At 35.9% G+C, this 27,089-nt stretch overlaps 1 protein-coding gene across 1 annotated transcript in view; it reads right to left on the bottom strand.

The window, feature by feature from the left end:
• The window catches only part of LOC150102411 (uncharacterized), a 415,154-nt gene that overhangs the window by 330,272 nt on the left and 57,793 nt on the right, over positions 1 to 27,089 (bottom strand). Inside the window, exon 5 of the mRNA XM_090399571.1 lies at positions 25,467 to 25,527. Coding sequence (XP_090255697.1) covers positions 25,467 to 25,527 — 61 coding nt within the window. The remainder of the gene's footprint in view (positions 1 to 25,466; positions 25,528 to 27,089) is intronic.

The following is a 27,089-nucleotide window of genomic DNA, read 5'->3' as shown; positions in this document are numbered from 1 at the left end:
TCTTGTTACATGCCCAACTAATTTGCCTAAACATTTCACAATCAGTATTCTCTGCATTTCCTGGCCTATAACAGCATCCTATCAGATATATTAACCTGTTTATTTCAACTTCACACCACACAGATTCAAATTCTGTGCATGCACTATCAACTCCCACACTTTATGAACACAATTCCTCTACAATCATTAACAGCACTCCTCCTCCTCTTTTCACATTTCTATCCTTTCTGAAATGATATATCCTTCTATTTCTATTCCCAACATCACATCCTCCTCAGACAACCAAGTTTCACTTATTCCCATTATATCCTTTACATAAATAATGTTTTTTCACAGTTTTTTACATATATACAATCGTTACTTTACATACAATTATATCCTTAACATACAACTTCCAGTATACATGCTCCTGTCCAGTACCTTGAATATCTACTTCTAAAGTTTCATAAATTCTAATCTTAGCGCAATTTTCTTTTGTGCTATAATAACCTATTGCTAGCAAAATTAATATTGTTCTATTTCTCACAATAAAAAAGAAACTTTTTTTCCAGCCTTAGTTTTACAAGTCCAACATCTGTAGCAAATATGAGATTTCTGATCTTCAGATAATTCCAACCTCCAACCTCTCTTGGGATAAAATATCATTAGTATTACCATTTAAACATTCAAGAAATTAAGTTTTCCCTTTCACTCCAGGCATTACTTTACCTCTGGACAACAATTATTAACAATTATACAAATCACAAATCCATGTAAATCATTGAATACTGTCTCATATTTGTGGTAGTGCCTATTAACAGCTCCCTACAAATTATGACTAGTAGAAAATATCACTTAGGTTGATTAATGTCCCATCTCTCATCAGTTCACTCCAATCTCTTTCGCAGGTGTTCAGTTTCTGTTGGCTACATTTTCTACAGATTTTTTAAGAGTACAATCTACAGTTTACAAATCCTTGATAACAAGGACTAAAAAATGTTTATGTTAAAACGTCTTCTTCTTTCTCTTCAACTTTTTCTCCCATCTACTAATATTAATTTATCTGTAGGTTGAAAAACCCCACAATTGGGATTAACCTGAAAAAATCTGAATAAAATACTTACTTAATCAATCCTCTTCTACTTTGTAGTACAGAGGTAACTACAAAAAGCATGTTCTTAACTGTTCTAAAATTGATCTTAATATGTGGGTTTCTTATCCAGTCAATTCTGGTTTTGCTTTCTGCCTCCCTAAGAAATCTCATGAACATGAAATCCCTGAGAACTGTTTAGTTGTTAATGGCCACTCACAGCTAGAGGTTAATAATGGATACAAACTGAGTGGTGAACCAAAACATTTGTTATCCTACTGATTTCCTTTTCACTTAAAAAATTAATATAATGTGTTGTACAACCTTCTTGCAGATATGTTTCTGCTGCAGAGTTCAGAGAGTTTTCTGTTTTAATTGGAAGTTAATTCCAATTGGTAAGAAGCTGGCTACTTATTTAAAGTTTCATCCCAAAGCTAAATTAAACAAAGCTTTGGTTTCATCCTGAAGTTAAAGCAAGACAAATTACAGTATTTGTCTTGCTTTAACATTTATATACTTTAACTTTATAAACATTTAAATTATATTGGTCTCATTCCACATTTAGAAGGTGCTTCACGTTTATAAGCAGACTAGCCTAGGCCTCTGGATGATATCTTCATCATTTGGTCAGGAATAGCACTAGAACTGACTGCATTTAAAAATATCTTAATAACTTACATCCAGTGGTGGGATTCAAATAATTTAACAACTGGTTCGCTGCCATAATGATCATTTTAAGTATAAAAAACAATACACCGAAAGGTAAGGATCGCATTCCTTTAGAGATAGGCCGGTTAGACTAATAGTCATTGTGTTTTTTTTTTATATATTAGAAACAGTTAGGCAACTTCTCTTCTCTGAACACATTATGTTCATTTTTGAAAAACCCCTTTCCACTTCTGTTGAACTTACAGCAATTGTTCTGACAATATTTTTAGCTCTTTGAACACTTTCAGGAATTGCATAATTCTGGTATTTTTTTTAAAACGTTTTCCCCGAAATCTCAATAATCATTAATATCAATTTGGTAATTAAAAATGTCATTAAATACGAGCGATTGTCTTTCAGCTGCTTTCCATAGAACTAGTAATTCTTCAATATTCCAGTAAAATTTCTGACTCCAAAAAATTGAGAAATTGTAATTTATTCCTATCTTGAAATTGGCTACAACTTGCTTTTAAATGTTCACAATCCATTAGTCTTTTTTTTTTATAAATTTGTTACGATGTTTTCTAAAAGTCTTTCCCAAGAAAGCCCGAGAAATTGATGATTTTCTACAAATTTTATATTTTTGAAAGTTTCTGAAGTAATTAATTCATGAACTTTTTTTTTTGTATGGTCCCTTTTCCTTTCCAAGCATTTGAAATGCTTTAATAGATCTTATCACGAGTTTTTCAGCCTTTATTATGTTTATATTTCTTGCTTGCAGTGCCTTTGAAAGAAGAGAAATTTCATTTTTCACTTGGTTAAACTATAATAAATTTAGTTTAATCCTTTATCCAAGTGTGAGCAAACAAAGTTTGCGCCTGAAAGTATCTTCAGGACTGGGGTGAGGAGATACAACACCTGGCAACTAGTTGCAAAGGTGGAGCAAGAGCTAACATCATCACTCCTATCTCAGTATCTCCCATAATGCAAAGCACATCTCCTTATGGACATGTCTAATGTTATGCATTAAGGGAAGGGCCACTACCCAGACTAGTTTCGAGCTTTATTGAGGTCTCTTCAGTGGAAGCCAGGCCCAAGTGGAGATACCAGGCAGAAGCATTAGCAAGGTCATCTCTACCTATAGCAATTCCTATAGGTAGAGATGACCTTGCTAATGCTTCTGCATAGTATCTCCACTTGGGCCTGGCTTCCACTGAAGAGACCTCAATAAAGGTCGAAACTAGTCTGGGTAGTGGCCCTCCCTTAATGCATAACATTAGACATATCTTCAAGGAGATGTGTTTTGCATTATGGGAGATACTGAGATAGGAGTGATTATGTTAGCTCTTGCTCCACCTTTGCAACAAGTTGCCAGGTGTTGTATCCCCTCACCCCAGTGCTGAAGATACTTTCAGGCACAAACTTTGTTTGCTCACACTTGGATAAAGGATTAAACTAAATTTATTAAAGAGAAATTTTGTTTAAAATATCAATCACCAATGTCAAATCAGTTATAAAATATATTTTTTCAAGACATGTTGTCATAGATAAGTACTTTTTATTTGAATAAAAATAGTGATGTAGCGCTGGATAAGCACGCCGCACAGCTAGGGTTGACCTTAAACTACAGGCAGCCCATCTTGGTCTCAAAACTCTACCAATCCTTATAATTTCAATTCCAAGTTGTTTGGATATTTTGGAAAGTTCAATTTGGTTCTTATTGGATTGACGAAAAATAGTATATATCTTATCAATAAATATTTTAAATTGGTTCTATTTCTATATATTTTGTTTCTATATATATATATATTTCTATTTCTATTGGTTCATTGTGTCCCAGCTTCCTGTTGGTTTTACCGATCAGGGAACACCAGCGCACTCAATAATATCTTGTGGGATATTTGGGCATAACACAAGCTGAAACAAATGACAGCATGTCATCCCCTGGTTGTTTGGCACTTTTTCTCTTTATGTTATATGTTTGTTTACTCAAGTAACAAACGAGAGGGAATAAAAATATAGTATTTCATCAAAGGTATAATGAGTTTTATGAAATGAATAAATAAATATTACAAGTTTATTTCCTTCTAATTTTTTTCACCTATGGACAGAATGAACATTACTACAAGTGCTTAGAATATGTTGCTGTGCAGATGAACATTAAAAAAGAGTAAGGAATGTAAATTTGTGATTTCCACATTGGATGGATGCCAAAGTGCCCATCTTAAAGAGAACCCTGATTACAAGTGTCATTTTAACAACTGTTTCGCCGAACTCAACAAAAAATTAGGTATCAGTTCTGCCAAACCAGTGCAAACTGGCTGAATCCCACCACTGCTTACATCCTAACATAAAATTTACTCTAGAACTAGAAGAAAATAAAAAACTTCTTCATGCTACATCACACTACCATCCCAAGCAAAAAATAGGCCTCATAAAAACCTTAAGGGATAAAGCATACAGCATCCCCAGTACAGAAGAAAAGCAGAAAGAAGAAGAAATACAATACTTAACACAGATCCCACAACTGAATGGTTTCAAAACTAAGACAATTAAGAAAATTCTCAATACAGCACCTACAAGAAACTTAAATAAACAAGACTTCAAGAATGCAGTCACCCTTCCTTATATCAAAAATGTAACAGATAAATTAGCCAAACTTCTCTACAAGTACAACATAAAAGTGACTTTCCTGCCACTTGAAAAATATCAAAATCTCTTCATCCTCTGAAACCTCTGCATCACCCAATGAAAAAACCAGGAGTTTATAATATTTCATTGTTCCTGTGGCATCTGCTACGTAGGCCAGACAGGGAGATCAGGAGAAATCCGCATGAGCAAACATCAAAAGAACGTACAAAAAAAAAGAGAAAATAAGTCTGGCTTGACATTTCACACAGCTTCTACTGGTCATGATGTACTCTGAGACAGAACAAACATGTCCTACATTGTTAAAAACTGTTTCACAAGAAAATTCAAACAGGCAGCTTAAATGATTAAAATTCCTACGCAATGCTACAAAAATCAAGGTTTGATTTTAAATCAAGTTTGTTCAGCGTTGATTAAAAATTTACCCAGTTCAGACCTCGGACAGAGAGAAAGTGAACCACAAAACGCGACATCAAATAACATTGTTTCTAGCTAACATGTATTAACGTTGCATAAATCTATTATTCAGTTTTTTAACGAACTGTTTTGATATTCATAATACCAATAAATGAACCTTTTTTTTTGTAATTTCTCATAGTTTGTGCTTTAAACTGACTGATAGTTATCTTTACTGAAGATGTTAATCTGACAACAATGAAACTTGTCGGGTTTGTTTTTTATTACTTGTTTAGTTTTAAAAAGCAGTCTTTTTTAATAAAAATGTGGTCACAAAACTGGAATAATTCGATTGAACTTCTTAACCACAGAAACCTCTGCATGAATATTAAAATTGTTTACTGATATTCTATCAATATTAAAATATAAAAAAAATTTAATATTGTTTCCCTGACAATGTCATAGTGACTGAGACGAAATACAGGTTGAATGAACATATGGTAAATTATTTATTTCTGCTGTTTTTATTCAGTTAACCCTAATAATAACTATTTTTCTCAACTACTCAGATTATTATCTTCATAAAATAGACACCCTTCTAAAAGAATGATGCACCTACTACCTGTAAAACACCAACATACAGATCAAACCATTTATCTACGTCTGAAAAATATCTAATCCTAGCCATTTGAATTCAGAAAGAAATTAAAACCTTGAATTCTGGACCCCTTGGTATATAGACTGCCAAAGATCCACAAAGAAAATGTGTCATTATGCCCTGTTGCCCCAAGTCCCCTCCATCACATGCTGCATCAAGTAATAACCAGTAATAATCTCTCAGTAGGCATATAAATTACACTTTCTTCCTGATATGTTATCATTTTTCCTTCCAGTCAATATCTCCATAGTTGAAGTGCCCCATAATAATCACTCAACCTGCACTCGTACTAATTTGCTGATGGATGTCATCCAGGTCATCTGTGAACCACACCCTCCCCCCACTGGCCTATAGAAACAACCATCTGTATATTTTGACTTACTGGCCTTGATCTCACACTAGACTGCTTCAAATGAACAACCACCCTCCTGCCTATCTCCTATTCTTTTTGTCCTGCGATTCATCTGCCATATCCCTCCCTTCTCTATCTTCCTTGAAAATACTAAACCCTTCACATTCTCTCACTGTAACTACATCATCTACTGTTAGCCAAGTCTCACTAATGCTTATAACTTTCACTTAGGTTGCATTAGCTAACGCCTAAAACTCCAAAACTCCCTCTTGTTCCTGATACTTCTGGCATTAGTATATAGAAACTGTAGCATCCCATTAGGACCCCCATAATCCTTACTCCTGACATCACTACCTTATTCAATATTTTGCTTGAGACACTAGATTCCACACTTGGTTATTCTTACGTTCACTTGCCTAATGGGTACCTTCGCTTTCCTGAATTTGCATTTCAGTGTGCTCAGTGAACAAAGATCTCTAGACATCTAACAGCAAAACCATTTATATGCAGTTCATCAGCATTATACAAATCCTTCTTTCCATCAAACACAGACCACAGATTGACAGATCCTACATCATGCTTCTTTTTTGTAGAGCCAATGATTCATTGTCTAAGCAAGAGACTTACAATCTTCACCTTCTCACTCTTCATTTCTGCTTTGTCTAACAACTCCTTTATATCCTTCCTCACAGAATATTTCTTGTCTCTCAGATCGTTAGTGCCAACCATGACAATTAATTCTTTTGCCTTACCTATTACTATCTGGATGGCATGACTATCATTAATTTTAGCTCCAGAGAAATATGATTTTGTTGCACTTTCATTACGTACTCCTTATCATCGAGTCTCTGTACATAATTTTCTCCTTAACTTGTTTTTCTCATTTGTTCACATAGTCTCAATTCTTACTTTTTGAATGACCTGCTTCTTTCTCTTCTCAGCTCTGTTAATCTCTTGCTGCTTCTACAACTTTTCAGTTTCATGCTTTGTCTCATGAAAGATAATATTCAATCATGCTATTTTTTTAATTCTCCATATATAATTTTCTCCTTAACTTGTTTTTCTCATTTGTTCATAAGGTCTCAATTCTTACTTAGGGATACCTGTTTCTTTCTCTTCTCAGTCCTGCTAATCACTTTTTACTTCTATAACTTTTCAATATCGTGCTTTGTCTTTACTGTCACTCTACTAACATTTGTTTTGTCCTCATGACCTAACTGGCACTCACTTTTGAACCGTTTATCACACACTTGCTCTCCAATTTCAATTTACTTCCATATACCCTTTAATTTTTAAAATGAATATATTGCACTTGGTCATTCTCACAGTCACTCAATTCATGGGTGACCTCACACACATACACAATGTCCTCCACTCTAATTGTTTAAGTTTTCCTGAATTTGCATTTCAGTGTGCTCGGTGAACAAAACTCTCCAGACATCTAACATCAACAGCATCAAAACCTGTCAGCATTATACAAGTCCTTCTTTTTATCAAACAAAGACCACAGATTCACAAATCCTACATCATTCTTTCAACACAATCTAAGTATTAATTCACTGGCGATCAATACCCCCCTCCTCCTCCTCAGTTCTCCTGTATCATTATCTTCAATAAGTCAAGTCACACTGCAATGCACAAAATCATAAAAATCGCCAGACAACTTAGTCTTTGTAGTGGCACTAATGGCACTACTGCAATTGTAGTGCCACGCATTGGCGACATACCTACATTATCATATTTAAACAAAAAAATACAAAGTTTACTTACAAACTAAATATTCTGTCAATCACATACCTGTTTAAAACAAAGACTATAATAAGTCAACTAAAATATGAAAAAATTATTTATCTTTCAGTAGCACTAATGACTATGCAACACACAATAAGCCCTAACGGCATCCTCACTGTTAGTTGGCCAATAGTTCTCCTTTTTTGTTCTGTAGAGAAAAAAAAAATTTTTTTGTATCAGTCTTACAAAACCTTTTAATAACTTATAAGTTTATATCATGTCCTCTCTTTTCTGCCTACTAACTATAGACTTTACAACCCAAGTTTTGTGACCAAGCTGTTGTGATATGGCTATGGAATGCTCTCTCTGTGAGCACACCTTCAACATAGAGAGCATTCCATAGTTATATCACACCAGCTTGGTCACTTGTCTTTGAATCCCCTCTACCACATCCTCATTTCAAGAAACCCAAGTGAACAAATCTGTGCACAATAATCAAGATGTGGCCAAATTATAGTCTTATAGAGAGGGAAAATAACTTCATACATAGCACCCTCATTCTCCAAGATTCCACTCCATCATATAACTACTCTCTAGTATCCGTGCCACTGGCTTCATATTCATTCCCATTTGCTCTGCCTTAATTAATAGTATTCTATGTGGTATTCTTTCCAATGCCTTTACAAAGTTCAGCAGTGTCATGGTATAACTATTTCCCATATGTAATTCTGCTAATATTCTATTATAAATTGTGAGTAAATTACTGAGGCAGGAAATAGCTTTTACAAATATGTACTACCCCTCTCTCTCCATAGTGTATCATATTACTATCCACCCATTCCTGGCTTTTATATTTAATCAACTTTTTCAATACACATCTATCACTCTTGAGATACTAATGAAAGGCTTTAATTTCGCTGTAATGCCACGACAAGTTGTGAAAATTGATATCGTAGCCTAAATTGAAAAAGGAATAAGAAATGTACCAGGAGATATAGCAGATCTAATCTGCATTCAAAGCACAGCATTACTATTAAATTGCAAATTACCACCAAAAAACTTACAAAAAACAGAATTCACAGCCCTTAATAAACTCAAATCAGACAAAAACATAGTCATAATAAAAGCAGACAAAGGAAATGTAACAGTGATTTTAAACTCAGGAGATTATAACGAAAAAATGAAAAGCCTTCTTGAAGATTCCAACACCTACACAGCATTAGACAGAGACCCCACTTGGCAAAGTTACAACAAAAAAATCAATGAACTTATCAAAAATATACCAAATTGGTCTGAGGAACTAAAAAGAAATTTACAATCAAAACACCCACTAGTTCCTAGAATATATGGAGTTCCCAAAATTCATCAACGAGATATACCACTAAGACCGATAGTAGATGGAAGGGACTCTCCTACCTCAAATCTAGCAAAGCACCTTACAAACTTGATTTTACCAAATATAGGAAAAACACCATCATTCATTAAGAACAGCACAGACTTCATAGAGAAAGTAAAAGATATACACATCAATCTTTCAGAAATATTAGCGAGTTTAGATGTGGTCAGCCTTTTCACAAAGATTCCAAGAAATGAAACAGTAAACATCCTAGAAAATCTCTTCCCACCGGACATTGTACAGCTCTATGAACATTGCATAAAAAACATGTTCTTCCTTTACCAAGACAAACTATGGGAACAAAAAGAAGGACTAGCAATGGGTTCACCTCTCTCACCAGCTCTAGCAAACCTCTCTGTGGAAAATTTTGAAAATAATGCTCTACAAAACTGGCACATCAAACCAAAAATTTGGCTCCTCTATGTGGACGATATCTTCATCATTTGGTCAGGAACAGCACTAGAACTGACTGCATTTAAAGACTATCTTAATAAGTTACATATTAACATAAAATTTACTCCGGAACTAGAAGAAAATAAAAAATTTCCCTTCCTAGACATCCTTATAGAAATAAATGAAAGAAAAATCAGATTATCGTTCTTCATTTATAAAAAGCCAACAAACACAGGAAGATTTCTTCATGCTACCTCACACCATCATCCCAAGCAAAAAATAGGGCTCATAAAAACCTTAAGGGATAAAGCATACAGCATCCCCAGTACAGAAGAAAAGCAAAAAGAAGAAATACAATACTTAACACAGATCCTACAACTGAATGGTTTCAAAACTAAGACAATTAAGAAAATTCTCAATACAGCACCTACAAGAAACTTAAATAAACAAGACTTCAAGAATGTAGTCACCCTTCCTGATATCAAAAATGTAACAGATAAATTTGCCAAACTTCTCTAGAAGTATTATACAACATAAAAGTGACTTTCCTCCCACTTGAAAAAATATCAAAATCTCTTCATCCTCTGAAACCTCTGCATCACCCAATGAAAAAACCAGGAGTTTATAATATTTCATTGTTCCTGTGGCATCTGCTACGTAGGCCAGACAGGGAGATCAGGAAAAATCCGCATCAGCAAACTTCAAAAGGACGTACAAAAAAAAGAGAGAAAATAAGTCTGGCTTGGCATTTCACACAGCTTCTACTGGTCATGACGTACTGTGACACAGACAAACATGTCCTATATTGATAAAAACTGTTTCACAAGAAAATTTTAAAAAGCAGCAGATATGATTAAAATTCCTATGCAATGCAACAAAAAAATCAAGGTTTGATTTAAAATCAAGTTTGGTCAATTTATTAAAAATTTACCCAGTTCATACCATGGACAGAGTAAAAGTGAACCACAGAACCCGACATCAAATAGCATTGTTTCCAGCTAACATGTATTAATGGTTTTCTAGATCTGTTATTCGGTTTTTTAATTAACTCTTCTGATATTCATAATACAATAAATGAACTTGTTTTTTTGTGATTTCTTATAGTTTCTGCTTTAAACTGTTAGTAATCTTTACCCCTGAAGATGTTAGTCTAACGACTAATGAAACTTGTTGGGTTTGTTTTTTAGTACTTGTTTAGTTTTAAAAAACAGTCTTTTATAATAAAAATGTGGTCACAAAACCGGAATAATTCGATGAACTTCTTAACCATAGAAACCTCTGCATGAATATTAAAATTGTTTACTGATATATTAAAATATTAAAATATAAAAAAATTTTAATATTGTTTCCCTGACAATGTCTTAGTGACTGAGATGAAATACAGGATTGAATGAACACATGTTAAATTATTTATTTCGGCTGTTTTCATTCCATTAAGCCTTATAATAACTACATCTCTCAACTGCTTTGATTATTATCTTCATAAAATAGCCACCCTTCTAAAAGAATGATGCACCTACTACCTGTAAAACACCAACATACACATCAAACCATTCATCTACATCTGAAAAATATCAAATCCTAGCCATTTGAATTCAGAAAGAAATTAAAACCTTGAATTCTGGACCCCTTGATATATGAACTGCCAAAGATCCACAAAGAAAATGTGCCATTATGCCCTGTTACCCCATGTCCCCTCCATCACATGCTGCCTCAAGTAATAATCTCTTAGTAGGTGTATAAATTACACTTTCTTCCTGATATGTTATCTTTCTTCCTTCCAGTCTATATTTCCATAGCTGAAGTGCCCCATAATAATCACTCAACCTGCATTCATACTAATTTGCTGATGGATGTCATCCAGATCATCTGTGAAATCCCCCCCCCCCCTACTGGCCTAAAGAAACAACCATCTGTATATTTTGACTTACTGGCCTTGATCTCACACTAGACTGCTTCAAATGAACAACCACCCTCCTGCCTATCTCCTATTCGTTTTGTCCTGCAATTCATCGGCAGTACCCCTTCCCTTCTATCTTCCTTGAAAATACTAAACCTTTCACATTCTCTCACTGTAACTACATCATCTACTGTTAGCCAAGTCTCACTAATGCTTATAACTTTCACTCAGGTTGCACTAGCTAATGCCTAAACTCCCTCTTGTTCCTGATACTTCTGGCATTAGTATATAGAAACTGTAGCATCCCTTTAGGACCCCCATCATCCTTACTCCTGATGTGACTACCTTATTCAATATTTTTGCTTGAGAGACTAGATTCCACACTTGGTTATTCTCACATTCACTTGCCTCATGGGTACCTTCACACTCACACAAACAAATGCTACCACCCTAATTGCTTAAATTTTCCTGAATTTGAATTTAAGTGTGCTCAGTGAACAAAGATCTCTAGACATCTAACAGCAAAACCATTTAGATGCAGTTCATCAGCGTTATACAAATCCTTCTTTCCATCAAACACAGACCACAGATCGACAAATCCTACATCATGCTTCTTTTTTGTAGAGCCAATGATTCATTGTCTAAGCAAGAGACTTACAATCTTCACCTTCTCACTCTTCATTTCTGCTTCGTCTAACAACTCCTTTATATCCTTCCTCACAGATCTTGTCTTGTCTCTCAGATTGTTAGTGCCAACTATGACAATTAATTCTTTTGCCTTACTATTAGTATCTGGATAGCATGACTAATATCATTAATGTTGCACTTTCATTAAGTACTTCTTATCATTGAGTCTCTGTACATAATTTTCTCCTTAACTTGTTTTTCTCATTTGTTCACATAGCCTCGATTCTTATTTTTTGCATGACCTGCTTCTTTCTCTTCTCAGCCCTGCTAATCTCTTCTTTCTTCTACAACTTTTCAGTTTCGTGCTTTGTCTCATGAAAGATAACATTTAAGCATGCTATTTCTTTAATTCTCCATATATAATTTTCTCCTTAACTTGTTTTTCTCATTTGTTCATAAGGTCTCAATTCTTACTTTGGGCTACCTGTTTATTTCTCTTCTCAGTCCTGCTAATCTCTTGTCACTTCTACAACTTTTCAATATTGTGCTTTGTCTTTACTGTCACTCTACTAACATTTGTTTTGTCCTCGTCACCTAAACTGGCACTCAATTTTGAACCATTTATCACACACACTTGCTCTACAGCTTGAATTTACTACCATATTCCCTTTAATTTTTGCAATGAATTTTCGTGGAAAGGCTTAGACGTTGGTTATGAATTTTTTACCAAGTAATTTAAGGAAATTACAACGTCAACTAGGATATACATTAAAATAAATTTTAATATACTTCAATATTTCAGCAACGTCACGTTGCCATTTTCAAGAAACTTAAAAACAAGACACATGCACATGGATGTAGCTTGTGTTCTGACCAAAGCTAAACCACCAAAAGTCACCATGCCCAGTAAGGAAATTAAATCTCTATTGGAATTAAAGAAAAACAAGAAAATAATAATCACCAAAGCTGATAAAGGGAACGCCACAGTATTGCTTAACCAAAAGGATTACACAGGTAAGTTGAAAGCTTTGTTGTTAGATCGGGCTACTTACCTCCCTATCAAGTACAATCCCACCAACTCACAAATTAGAAAATTCCACAGGCTCCTTAAGAAGGTCACTTCTTGGCCTGTGGAAGTCACTAACAAATTAAAACCATTTAACTCCATACCCCCCCCCCCGTATTTATGGACTCCCAAAAATACATAAGGAAAATGTGCCATAACGTCCCATAGTGGATGGCATTGATTCCTCATACAAACCAGCTAAACGTTTGGCCAAAGCTCTTTCACACCATACTGACAACACACCTTCACACATAAAAAACTCAGCCCACTTCAAAGCCAGCATAGAAAACCTTACACTCAAACACACTGACATAATGGTCAGTTTTGATGTCTCCTCCTTATTCACAAATGTCCCACTGAAAGAATCCTTAGAGCTAATCCAAGCTAAATTTCCTCCCAATATCACTGCCCTTTTTCAGTTCACAATGAACTCAGGCTATTTTGTTTGGCAAGGAAAATTCTATAAATAAATAGAGGGGACAGCCATGGGTTCTCCATTCTCCCCACCCTTGGCCAACTTTTACATGGAGACTTTTGAAGAGAAAGCCTTAAACTCTGCTCCACAAAAACCAACCATTTGGCTTCGCTATGTTGATGATGTGTTGGCTATTTGGCCACATGGCTCCGATCCTCTCCTTCCTAACACATATAAACAACCAACACCCCAGAATCAAATTCACCCTGAAAGGGGAAAAAACCACTGCCTTCCTTTCTTAGACACACTAGTCACCTGCCAGCCTGATGGAACCTTGGTTTTCTCAGTCTATAGAAAACCCACCCATACAGGCAGATACATTCACCAACAATCCCACTACCCCTCCTCGCAACAATATGGAGTCATTAAGACACTACACAACAGGGCTAAACTTATCTGTTCAAATGACAATGCCCTAACCACAGAACTAAACCACATTCTCAACACTTTCTCAACCAATGGCTACCCCCCCCAAAAAAAATCCAAAAAATATTGAAACCAGTAAACCACAACCCCCTCCCTCACAACAAGGATTACTCTAAATCCATCACCATACCCTATATCCGAGGCACCTCGGAAAAAATTACAAAAATCCTAAAAAAACATGACTTAACTTCTTGTTACAGACCATATAAAAATTGGAATCCCTTATCCGCTCTACTAAAGACCAACCTCACCCCCTAGACCTACCTGGTGTATACCAGGTCCCTTGCAGCTGTAAGCTGTCCTATTTTGGCCAAACAGGCAGGATAGCCAATATCAGAATTTCAGAATACAAGGACTACATCCGGTTTCACCAATACAACCACTCTGGTCTTGCTGACCATGCATTGGATACCTGCCATAGAATACGGTGGAAGAAAGCCATGATAGTACACCGTAGTAAATACAAATATGAAAGGCTTTTCATGAAATCAGCTTCAGCCCTAAGAAACAATCTAAACCTCAATAAATTTGGCTGCATGAGACTGCCTCAAATTTGGGAAACCTACATCAGAAGACCATCAGCCCAATCTCCCAAGAATACCAACATTGCCCGCTAAGGGGCACCATCAGGACTTTAGGAGAAATAATAGCTTCCTGCTTCTTCCTCATTTACTGTTTGTTGTGCCTGCGTGCACAGGTCTTGTTCTCAAGTTTCTTGAAAATGGCAACGTGACATTGCCGAAATATTGAAGAATATTACAATTTATTTTAATGTATATCCTAGTTGACGTTGTAATTTCCTTAAATTACTTAGTAAAAAATTTTTGCAATGAATATATTGCATTTGGTCATTCTCACACACACTCACATCATGGGTGACCTCACACACACATACAACTTCTTCCACTCTAATTGTTTAAGTTTTCCTGAATTTGCATTTCAGTGTGCTCGGTGAACAAAACTCTCCAGACATCTAACATCAAGATACAAGACCTTCTTTTCATCAAACAAAGACTACAGATTCACAAATCCTACATCATTCTTTCAACACAATCTAAGTATTAATTCACTGGCTATCAATACCCTCTTCCTCCTCCTCCTCATTCTCCTCTATCATTATCTTTAATAAGTCAAGTCACACCGCAATGCACAAAATCATACAAATTCAAATCACCAGACAACTTAGTCTTTGCTGCCATTGTAGTGCCAGGCGTTGGCGACATACCTACAATATCATATTTAAACAAAAAAATACACGGCTTACTTACAAACTAACTATTCTGTCAATCACATACCTGTTTAAAACAAAGACTACAATAAGTCAACTAAAATATGAAAAAATTACTTATCTTTCAGTATCTCTAATGACTATGCAACACTCAATAAGCCACCTAACGACATCCTCACCGTTAGTTGGCCAATAGTTGTCTTTTTATTTTTTCTGTATAGAAAAAAAAATTTTTTTGTATCAATCTTACAGAACCTGTTAATAACTTAGAAGTTTATATCATGTCTTCTCTTTTCTGCCTGTTAACTATAAACTTTACAACCCAAGCTTAGTGATATGGCTATGGAATGCGCTCTCTCTATGAGTATACCTTCAAATTATGCTCATAGAGAGCATTCCATAGCTATATCACATCAGCTTGGTCACTTGTCTTTGAATCCCCTCTACTACGTCCTCATTTCAAGAAACCCAGGTGACCAAATCTGTGCACAGTAGTCAAGATGTGGCCAAATTATAGTCTTATAGAGAGGGAAAATAACTTCATACAGAGCTCCAAGCACTTGAATAGTCACCTTCATTCTCCAAGATTCCACTCCATCATATAGTACTCTCTAGTATCCATACCACTAGCTTCATATTCATTCCCATTTGCTCTGCCTTAATTAATAGTATTCTATGTGGTATTCTTTCCAATGCCGTTACAAAGTTCAGCAGTGTCATGGTATAGCTATTTCCCTTATCTAATTCTGCCATCACTCTATTATAAATTATTGAGGCAGGAAATAGCTTTTACAAAGATATACTACCCTCTCTACCTCTCTCTCTCTCCTGGAGCCACCTTTATGTAATGGAACTATCTTATCATCTTTCCACTCCCTTGGAGCCTTCATAGAGCTGAGACTTAGATTAAATAACTTCATCAGAGGTACTGCCAATTCTCTTACACATTCGCATAGCACACAGGACAATATGCCATCCATCCCACTGATGTATTTATGTTGATATTTTTCAATACATGGTAAGCATCTAGTTCATCTACTTCAATTCTCACATCAGTCTCTGTCTCATTAGAAACTGCAGAATTCCCACCTGGATGATAGAGAATTTCACATGTTTAGCAACTTGCATTGTCACTGTACAATAGTGTCTGTCTTATTATGACCTTTTTTTTCTTGACCACTAGTAGTAATCAATTAAAGACTTAATTCGGTATGTCAGTCAAGTAAATAATTGTTTAATATCCGACTAGTTTCACTGACTAATATCTGTCAGCATTTTCAGGGATACACTGGTAAGCAATGGAAAGTAACAAAAACTAGGAAATTAACTGACAATTCTAAAAATTATATAAAGTTATCACTGTGCGTGATACAATATGCGTGTCGCAAGTACAACATTTTATTTGTTGAGATATTTATTGCAATTTTCATGAAAGTTCATTTCTTTTTGGTTGAAAAATCTGATTAGAGTTTTCCATATATCTGGTAGGAATAGTCCTTGATTCTTATTTAAGTTATCTGTTGAACAGGCAACTGTAGCTGCTTCTAGTTGACAGTGAAGTTCCCCCATAACAATTTCTCAGCCTTGCATTCATTGTGCTAATTTCCAGATGCATGTAATCCACATTTTCCTGTGGATCCCCCACATAGTAACAACCAACAATACATGGTGTCTGTCTTGTTTACAGATACAACTTATGATACTGTTACCTGATGCAACACTCTCAAATCTCTGGTCCCCCTCCATGACAAGCTGTTTAAGGTGATTATCCTTTAGCAACTGTATAAATTCCCTTTCTATCTTGCCATGCTCATTTTCCTCCCTCTAATTTATGGTTCCATAATGTGGGTCCAACAGGATATTGAAATGTGTGTACACAAATGCCAGAAGTATCAGAAATAAAGGAGAGGAGTTTTGGCATTGGCCAGCTCGACATGGTCAAAAATTACAGCCATCAGCAAGATCTAGTTGACAGTGAAGTTCCCCATAACAATTTCTCAGCCTGCATTCATCGTGCTAATTTCCAGATGCATGGAATCCACATCTTCCTGTGGACCCCCACATAGTAACAACCAACAATACATGTTGTCTGAATAGCCTCTATCTTGGACCAGACAGCCTCAAATGAATCATTTCTCCCAGACCTATCCTTCTTAACTTCTGTTTCTGTAAAATATCCCACCTGCTGACCTAGTTCCTCTTCTTCTTCTTAACTTAGTAGCAAAAACTTTCCTTCCAGTCTCTTCTGTTCTGGACCTTCTCTTTCAAGGTTGTGTGCCTGTCTCCATTCAGCATGTCACCTAGCATTGTTTTTCCTTACTCTTCCTCTGGGTCTTTTTCTGTCAATTTTTGCTTCGATAGATTTTCTTTCCATTTCCTCTTAGAATATGTCCGATCCAGTTTCCCTTTCTTCTTTTTATCCTCTTTAACAGACTTCTTTCTCCTTCTCTTTTTAAGACCTCTTCATTAGTTATTTTATCTGTCCATTTGATTTTTTTACTTCTCTAAATCCACATCTCAAGCTTTTCCAAAATCTTAATTTCTTCTTTCTTCAATGTCCAAGTTTCAGCTGCACAGAGGGGCAACACTCCACACATAACATTTTGTGAGTCTTTTCTTTAGGTTTCTGTCCATTTCACTTCTGAATAAATTCCATTTTCTGTTAAAGGCATCTCTTCCCATCGCTGTTCTTACTTTTATGTCACTTTTACATCTTCCATCACTGCTAATCACACTTCCTAGATATTTAAATGTCTTTACTTGATTCAATTTTTCCCCATTTATTCTGATATCCATATTTGCCTCTTTCCTTGCTATTTTCATTGCCTTTGTTTTTCTTCTTATTATTATTCAGGCCTCAATGGAGTCAAAAGACTCTTGTGGGAGATCCTTCCTAAGAAACACAAAGACTATCAAGACTCATTGAGGGGAGGTCGCCCCTAAGAAACACAGAGTCTATCATACCACTCCTTAAACTCACTGACCGTTCTCGCTCTCACCACACCATCGGGCATGCATTCCATGGTTCAACCACAATCCATGCAAAAAAACCACTCCTCACCCTCTTGCTCACAGTTTCCTTTGGTAACTTCCAGGGGTGGCATCTTGTCATTACTCCTTCCCGCTGTTCAACCAAGAGAAAGAATTCCCCACTGTCAACTCTGTAACCACCTCTCAACAGTTTAAAAGTCTCAATCATATCACCTCTCCTTCTTCTATCCACCAAGCTCTGCAGTCCACATTCCCTCAGCTGATCCTCATAACTATCATTGTACAGTCTTGAAACCATCTTTGTTATCTGCCTTTGTACCCTATCCACAGTCAATTTAATCCCCTTCAAATCCTGGGGACCAAATCTGAGAACAATAGTCCAAGTATGGTCTGATCAGGTTCTTATACAAAGGAATGATAAATGCTTTTTCCCTGCAGGTCAGCTTCCTTCTCGTTATTGCAGCAATCCTCTGTGATACCTTCGCCACCTTTGCAATATGTCCCCTAAATTTCAGGTTTCTATCAATCATCAACCCCATATCTCTTGTCTCCCCTACTTCCTCCAGTATAACTCCTCCCACAGAGTATGCAGTGTCCCATCGACATTTCCCAAACCTCAAGACCTTACATTTTGCTGCATTAAACCAACACCTCCCCCCATTCATTTGCCCATCTATAAAGCTTATTCAAATCCTCTTGCAGGGCTGCTGCATCTGCACTATTACTAATAATCCTTCCCAGCTTCACATCATCCGCAAACAACCGAATATCCCCTTGCAATCCACTGCCAACGTCATTGATATAAAGGTTAAACAATATAGGTCCCAGTATTGAGCTCTGTGGGACCCCACTTGTAACCCTTTGCTTCCTTGAAACTGCCCCACCATACAAAACTCTGATACCTATCGGACAGCCAATCCTGAATCCAGTTGACCAATCTGACATCCAGACCCATGTTCTGTAACTTAAATATCAGCTTATCATGTGCCACCCTGTCAAATGCCTTCGCTAAGTCTAAGAAAATTGCAGTATATGCCTTTCCCTCATCTAATGTTCTTGTAACTTTATTATAAAAGGCTAGCATATTGCTAAAACAAGAGCGCCCTTTCACAAATCCATGTTGACTCTCACAGATAACATTACCCTCATCTGCCCAATGCCGTATAGGTCCTTCACTACTTTCTCCAATATCTTACTAACTACTGATGACACAAAAACTGGTCTATAATTAGACACTTCCAGTCTGCTACCACCCTTATGCAATGGCACTATCTTACCTTCCTTCCATTCCATGGGCACCTTTCCTGCAGCCAGACTTTCATTGGAAAGCCAGGTCAAAGGCACTGTCAGTTCCCTAGCACATTCTCTCAAAACTCATGGTGAAATACCATCCAGTCCCACAGCTTTATTGACATCCAGAGTACTCAGTATTTGAAACACACTCTCCTCCTGTACCTCTAAACCTTGAACCTGCCCTATCCCTCTAGCATTAAAACTGACTCCTCCAGGATGAAATACTCCAATAAATTGTTCATTGAACAATTCCACTATGTCCCCTGCATCAGTCACTCTATTCCCATTTATATCCCACAATAGCATTCTTCCACAGTCATTTCTCCTTCTACTGGCCATATATCTAAAAAATTCCCTAGGATTTTCTTTGGATCTTAGGGCCAATCTCCTCTCATATTCCGGTTTTGTTTTCCTTACCATACCTAGTCACTCTTCTGGCCTGTGTCTTATACTCTTCAAGCATCTTCTCTTTACCTGTCTCCTTATATCTCTTCCATAGCTTCTTTTTCGTATGAAATTCTTGTTTATTATTGTTTGTCATCCACTTTACTCCAAATTGTGTACTCTTGTTCACTCGTGGTATACCACTGCTGCTATCAAATATTCTTTCATAATTTCCCATGCACTAATGATATCCCAACCTTCCAATTCCTTTATCCATGAAACTTCCCCAAGTTGACGTCTTAGACTATTATAATCACCTGCCTCATAATTCCATATACGTTCCCGTCTCTTTGATACTCCTGCATATCTATTCATTTTCCAAGTCAAAAGCATATAGTCACTCTCTCCTACTGGTGAGAGAGATGTCATCTCAGTTATTATCAACTCTTCTGACTATAACCAAATAAAAAAAACTCTTGAACCTCTTGTTCCCCCTCTATTACATGTTGCCCAAGACATTTGTCCCTCAAGTATTATAGAACTGCCATTCCCTTATTGCTACATGCATCTTCCTCTCTCCCCAATTTATACTACTGTAGTTAAAATCTCCCATAACAATTATTCTTCTCACACTTGCCAAACTCAACTGTCTAAATATTTCCTGGTCCCCACCCTCTGTGCTCCTGGGTCTGTAGCAACACTCCACTAAATATCTTGTCTTTCCCACCTCTACCTCACACCATATGCTTTCAAAATCATTAGTGTCACTGCCTTCCAAAGTCTCCACTCTTAGAGGACATAGGTCGTCACTTATCATAAGCAGTACTCCATCACCACGCTTTCCCTTCCTATCCTGCCAAAAAATGCTGTATCCAGCGACTTCTATTTCTGTTATTATATCCTCTTCTGTCAACCATGTCTCGGTGATCCCAATAATTTTTGGCCAGGCTGATGCTATCTGGTCACAAATTCCTCTCCCTTATTCCGGGCATTAGTATAAAGCATATAAATGCTGTTGTTTCTATACCAGGCATTATCCCCTCTAGACTCCACTGGGCTCAGTGTTACCTGATGTCGTCCCCCTTCTCCCAAGTACCCATTCCCACAAGAGGCCACCCCTGCTACCGTCCTCCCTGTGACACACTGACTTGTTCAGAACAGCAATCTCTCCAGATGCCTATGTCCTTCCTCATTCAAATGTAAGCGTTCTTTCACATACAATTCCTCTATGTCCTCAAACACACTCCAAGCATCCACATATTCCAGTCCTCTATTGTCACACATTCTAGCTATTATGTCATTTGATATTACTGCTCTTCTGCTCAGCTCGTCATTATCATACCTAGGCAACACACACTATCTTTCCTCTCTATGTCTTCTTTCATACTACCTCAAGCAAGAATCTCATATCTCTCGCTGCCCTATTTACACCACCACTCAAGTCATTTGTTCCCACCATCACCATCATCTCATCCACACCCTTTCACTTCTCTTAACTGCCAAAGCCACACTTTCTATCATTCCTCCTGGCAAACACTCCTCACGCATCCTATCTTGAACACCATGGATCATTCAGTCGCCATACATTATACCTCTTACCATTCCCTCTCTCCTATTGTTTCCAATTTCTCCTCTTCTTTCATTCTTATACCTCTCTCTCATTCCGTCTCTCTTACTGTTTCCATTCTTTCCTCTTCTAGCACTCCCATACCTCTCTCTTATTCCGTCTCTCCTACTGTTTCCATTTATGTTATGTTAATTTTCATTCCATAATTGATACAGGATTCCATAATCTGTTCAACAGATTATGGAATCTGTTGTCCTGTTTTAGTATTTGATAATAATGCCTTGTTATCTGCATATCTTATTGCAAATATCTCTCTACCTCCAATCTTTATTCCTTCTTCTGTATTCTACAGTGCTTCTTTTAACATTGCTTCAGAATACATGTTAAACAAAACTGGTGACAGAGAACAGCCTTGTCTTACTCCTCATTCAATGATACCTGGTTCTGTTGTACCATATATGTCTCTCACTGGCAGTTTGTCCCATATATAATGAAATAATTAGCCTTCTGTCTTTAAAATCTATAGCAATCTTTTCCATTACTTCCACCTTCTTATCCCATTTTACAAACTCAAAAGCTTTTTCAAAATCTATATAACAGATATTAACCTCTTTATTCACTTCCAGACTTCTTTCACTTATTATTATTAACAGTCCAATCGCATCTCTTGTTCCTCTACCCTTTCTGAAACCAGACTGATCTTTTCCAAGAAATTCTTCCACCTTAGATGCAATTCTCCGTGTTAGGATTCTCATAAGTATTTTTGATGTATCGCAAATAAGGCTTATTGTTCTAAAATCCTTGCAGTTCACTGCATTACTTTTCTTTGGTATAGGTATAAATATTAAGGTCATAAAATCTTTTGGTAATTCTCCTTTGTTATAAATTAAATTTATTATTTTGGTTATTTTTTTATTATTATTATGGGCAACTCTAAGGAGTCCTTAGACTCATCAGGGGAGGCCCTAAACATCATGTCTACAACTATTCAGCTTCTGCACCATATCTATCATACCTTGCCTTGAACCCACTCACAGTCATGGCACCCACAACAGACTCTGGCAACTTATTCCACTCATTCACCACTCTCCATGCAAAAAACCTAGTTCTAACACCTTTGCTAACCACACTCTTGCCCAGTTTCCATGGATGGCCCCTAGTCCTCCCACCACCAGACCCGTTCTAAAAAAAATATCCTCTGAATTAATCTTATAGATACCCTTCAGTAATTTGAATGTCTCAATCATATCACCCCTCTTCTGCCTATCAACCAATGTCTGCAACCCACAAATCTTCAACCTGTTCTCATAAGGTTCATTCCATAGACCTGCTATCATCTTGGTCACTCGCCTCTGGATCCTCTCTACCTCCTCCCCATCAAGAAGAAACCCTAGCGCCCAAATCTGGGCACAGTAGTCAAGATGGGGTTTATCAAGGTTCGATACAGAGGAACAATAACTTGCTTGTCTCTGCTCGTCAAATTATTTCTTCAGTTCCTTTCTTCTGAAGTTGTTTCAGGAATTCTGCAAGTATTTCATCTATTCTTTCTAAATTTTAGTTCTTTAATGGCCATTTTCACTTCTGTCTTCAAAATCTCTGGGCCTAGATCATCTTCGTTTACTTTCTTTATATCTCATTTCTGATACTTCTGGCAATTATGTACACACATTTCAACAACCTGTTTGACCCATATTACCTTTGTCTAATGTTATTATCAACCCATTCTAATTGCAACTCATTTGGTCTATTTTCCTTGTTCATATAGATCTTCAATGTATTCTTTCCATCTCATTAGGATTTTATCTTCTTCAGTTATGATTTTCACATTTTTATTTTCTATGCCTCTAGCTTGAATTCCATTTCTCTTGTGATTCATGCTTCTTGCTTTTTCGTATAAAAGATCATACCTTCCCACTCTCTCATAATTTTCTATTTCTTCACATTGTTTTTTAAGCCAATCTTCTCTACTTCTTTCTGTTTCCCTTCTCAATTTGTCATTCAGGGTTCTATATTGTATTTTCCCTTCTGGGGTGTCTTTATTTTTCCATTTTCTTCTTTCTTCCATTAGCAAAATCATCTTGTTAGTTACCCAAGGTTTTTTTATTCTTTTAGCTCTTACATATCCAATTTCTTCTTCTGCAATCTTCTTTATTTTCTCTTTAACTTGTTCCCATTTCTTTTCTGGATCTTCAGTTTTGACAAAAATTGTTTCCTCTAATTCTTTCTCAAATCTATTTCCAAATTCCTTGGTATTTTTTAATTTTTCTAAGTTCCATTTTTTCCTTTTCATAGCTTCTTTCATTTTCTTTAGTTCTTCTATCCTCCCTGAAAATATAATATCCTTAACATTCTATCCTTGCAACTATATCAGTTTCTTTCAACTAGGTCTTGCTGATGGCTATAATTTTTGACCATGTTGAGCTGGCCAATGCCAAAAACTCCTCTCCTTTATTTCTGATACTTCTGGCATTTGTGTACACACATTTCAACATCCTGTTTGACCCATATTACCTTTGTCTAATATTATTATCAACCCATTCAGATCTGAAACTTGTGAAACTGCATTTGGCAATGCATAATTATATCCATACAGATACTCATTTGTCCCAGGGGTAATTGAACCCACACTTCACTGCATCCTCACTAGTACTTCTAGTTTCCCTGATTTTGTACTTCCAACCTCTCACTGGACAACACTCTCTCTCTCTCCCCGAACATCTAACTCCAAAATTATTCAAATGCAATCTATCAGGTATATACAAATCCTTTTTTCCATCAAATTCACTACATACATCTATAAACTGCATACCATTCTTCCTGCACAATCTTCTTGACTCATTAGCAGTCATGGCCCTTCTTAATTTCTATTACATTACAATCTTTACTATTTCACTCTTCTTTTTTTCACTTCACTCAGCAACTCTTTCATATCTTTTTGCATTTCTCCTGTATATTTCAAACTTATCAAATCATTTATGCCAAAACAATTCTTTCACTTCTCCATTCTGCAAACTAACATTTTCGTTAACAACCTTGATCTTTGAGCCCAGGGAACATGCTTTCAAATCATCTCTAAGATGATGATGATCTGAAGAGGAATAGCCAAATGTTAGATGATGGCGCAAAATGGAGAAAAGCAAGAGTAACTAAAAGTAATCTTTCCTACAAGATGATTTAAATACTGATTTTTTTTTGTACATAAGGGATAAATAACAGTTACAAAAGAGCAACTTTACAGTTGGCCACACTAAACTAGCAACTGTTATTCTTTCTACAAATATCAGGGCTGAAAAGATTACACACTGTGCACTACACTAATAAGACTTTAACTGCAAGAAATTTGGGAATATGGTGATAAGAGAGATGAAATTCAGGAGACATATTGCACAAGTCAAAATATAATAAATAGGATTATGTGGATGCTGGAAAATACATGGACAAGGAAGTTATTATCCCTCTTTGTAATGCATATGACCACATTTAAATTATTATCTCATATTTGGTCACCTGGAGAGAAAAAGGTGGTGCAGAAGATCCAGTGGGGATAGCCCAGTGTGGAGTGTTCCATATAAGGTCAAGTTAAAGGTTTGGGCTGCAAAATTTGGTTAATGGGCAGAAAAGTAGATATCTGAAGTTGCTAAAGGACAGATATTGAAGAACTTTTTCAATACATGACAGAAGCAGAGAGCACAAAAATCATCCTTGAAAGTTGAGTAAGATTGCAATTTCCAAGGATGTGAGGATTAGATTTCATGCTTAAATAGTGGATTAGGTAATGAGAGGAAGTTATGAGTGTATCATCAGTGAATGAGTTTAATGAGAGGTTATTATTATTATTATTACATGACACCTCCAAGGAGTCCAAAGACATTGAGATAGGGCACTCACTCCACAACTCTACGTCTCCACCACTCAAATCCACCAACCACAGCGAGCTGCAACTACCATCATTTATACCAATGCCATCTACTGACCACCACTAATATTTTCACAGACAATCACAAGCATTCATGCCCACAGCAAGATTCAAACCTGCAGCCTTTTGGCTGGAGAGCGAATACGCTAACCACTCGCCCAACCAGGCCAGCATTTATCATTATGTGAATAATGAATAGTGTAAGCCTCCCATGATGAAGCTGAACTCCAAATAATATTTTCAGTCAGTCATACTTCACTAATTTTAATGAAATCCAACAGAACAAATACATGATACTTACATCTTTTGTTTGCTGGTATTACTGCACCATGGCCTGGAATGTTATCAGAAACATCAAGTTCCTTAAATAATTAGAAAATTAAAAGTTCAGGAGATTACTGAAAAAATGCAAGAGGCTCTATCACAACTATCATTATGCTTCTTTTCATAAAGATATGTATATAGCAAAAATATTAAAATGCTAGTCTGAAAACACATATATGAAATGTATTTTTTAGAGCAGAATTTAAATCCAGGTTTCCCGGGTATATTCACTATCAGTGCTAAAAAAAAAGGTTTTATATATATATATATATATATATATATATATATATATATATATATAAATAAATATATATATATATATATAATAAAAATATATATATATAAATCACTGTGTATATTAATATCATATAATTATAACAACAAACTATATAAAGAAGAAAACTCACATATGAAACTTATTTATTTGTAGAATTTTTGCCTGTGTTTCATAGGTATCTCTGTAATTCTGTACTGAATATACTAGCAATAAATAAGTTTCTAAATTTTTCTCCATTTGTATAGTTTGTTATTATTATTATTATGACAACTCAAGGTATTCCAATATTGTGACATGTCATGTAATTAATTATGCTAAATAGCATAATTAATTATACTATTAATTATGATAATTAATAGCATGATTAATTAATAATGAATATTAATTAATCATGTTAATTGATTAATTAATATTAATTAATATTGATTTATGTTGTACCATCATTTTTTATTTTGGTACAACATTCATGTAGTACTGTCATATCCTGTACACCCCTTGAGGGTACATGGCAGGAATTTGATGATGATGATATTGATTTAATTATGTTAATTCATTAATATATATTAATGCACAAAATGCACCCATGCACAAAAGTGTCACAAGATATACAGTGCATCAGTACCATGTGTGGAAGTACATAAAAAAAAAAAGAAATCTGTTGACACGTGTCTTGAACAGCTGAAGGGAGTGGTTTCTGGAGAAGACAGCAAAGAAGGCCTTTCCAAAGAACAGAAGAAGATGGTAAGAAGATAACTGACAGGTGCTCTCGTTATTCTACTTCTTGTTTTAGTTATGAGGATTGGCTGAGTGCATGTGGACTGCAAAGTTTGATGGATAGAAGACAAAGAGGTAATATAATTGAGACATTTAAACTGTTAAGAGGAAGTAACAGGATTGACTTTGGGAAAATCTTTTGCATGGTAGAACAAGGGGAAGGAGTTAAGACAAGGGCTGTTAAGGAGAGGTGCTTAGGATAAGTGCATTTTTTGCCTGATAGGTTGGTTTAAGAGTGTAAAAAGAATATCAACATATCCAGGAGCTGATATTGACTCAGACCATAATTTACTTGATATGGAATTAAGAATATGATTTAAGAAAATAAAGGTAAAAGCAAGAAAAGGTGGAACCTAGAAAAACTCAAAGGAGATGTGGAAGATGCTGGAGAGACTATTGATGTTAATACAAAATGGAATCAACTGAAAAACTTGATATATGAAACAGCTTCTGAAGAGATAGGTTTTGTGGAAGGGAAAATAATTAAGAAGCCATGGATTACAAATGAAATTATAAGAGAAATGTAGGAAAGAAGAAGATGGAAAAATG

This window comes from Typopeltis vanoorti, chromosome 10 (assembly GCF_054136105.1).
Source record: "Typopeltis vanoorti isolate ZY-2024b chromosome 10, IOZ_Tvanoo_1.0, whole genome shotgun sequence".
Lineage (NCBI taxonomy): Eukaryota > Metazoa > Arthropoda > Arachnida > Uropygi > Thelyphonidae > Typopeltis > Typopeltis vanoorti.
The sequence above is the reverse complement of the archived record's forward strand: the minus strand, read 5'-3'. Positions and strand labels throughout refer to the sequence as shown.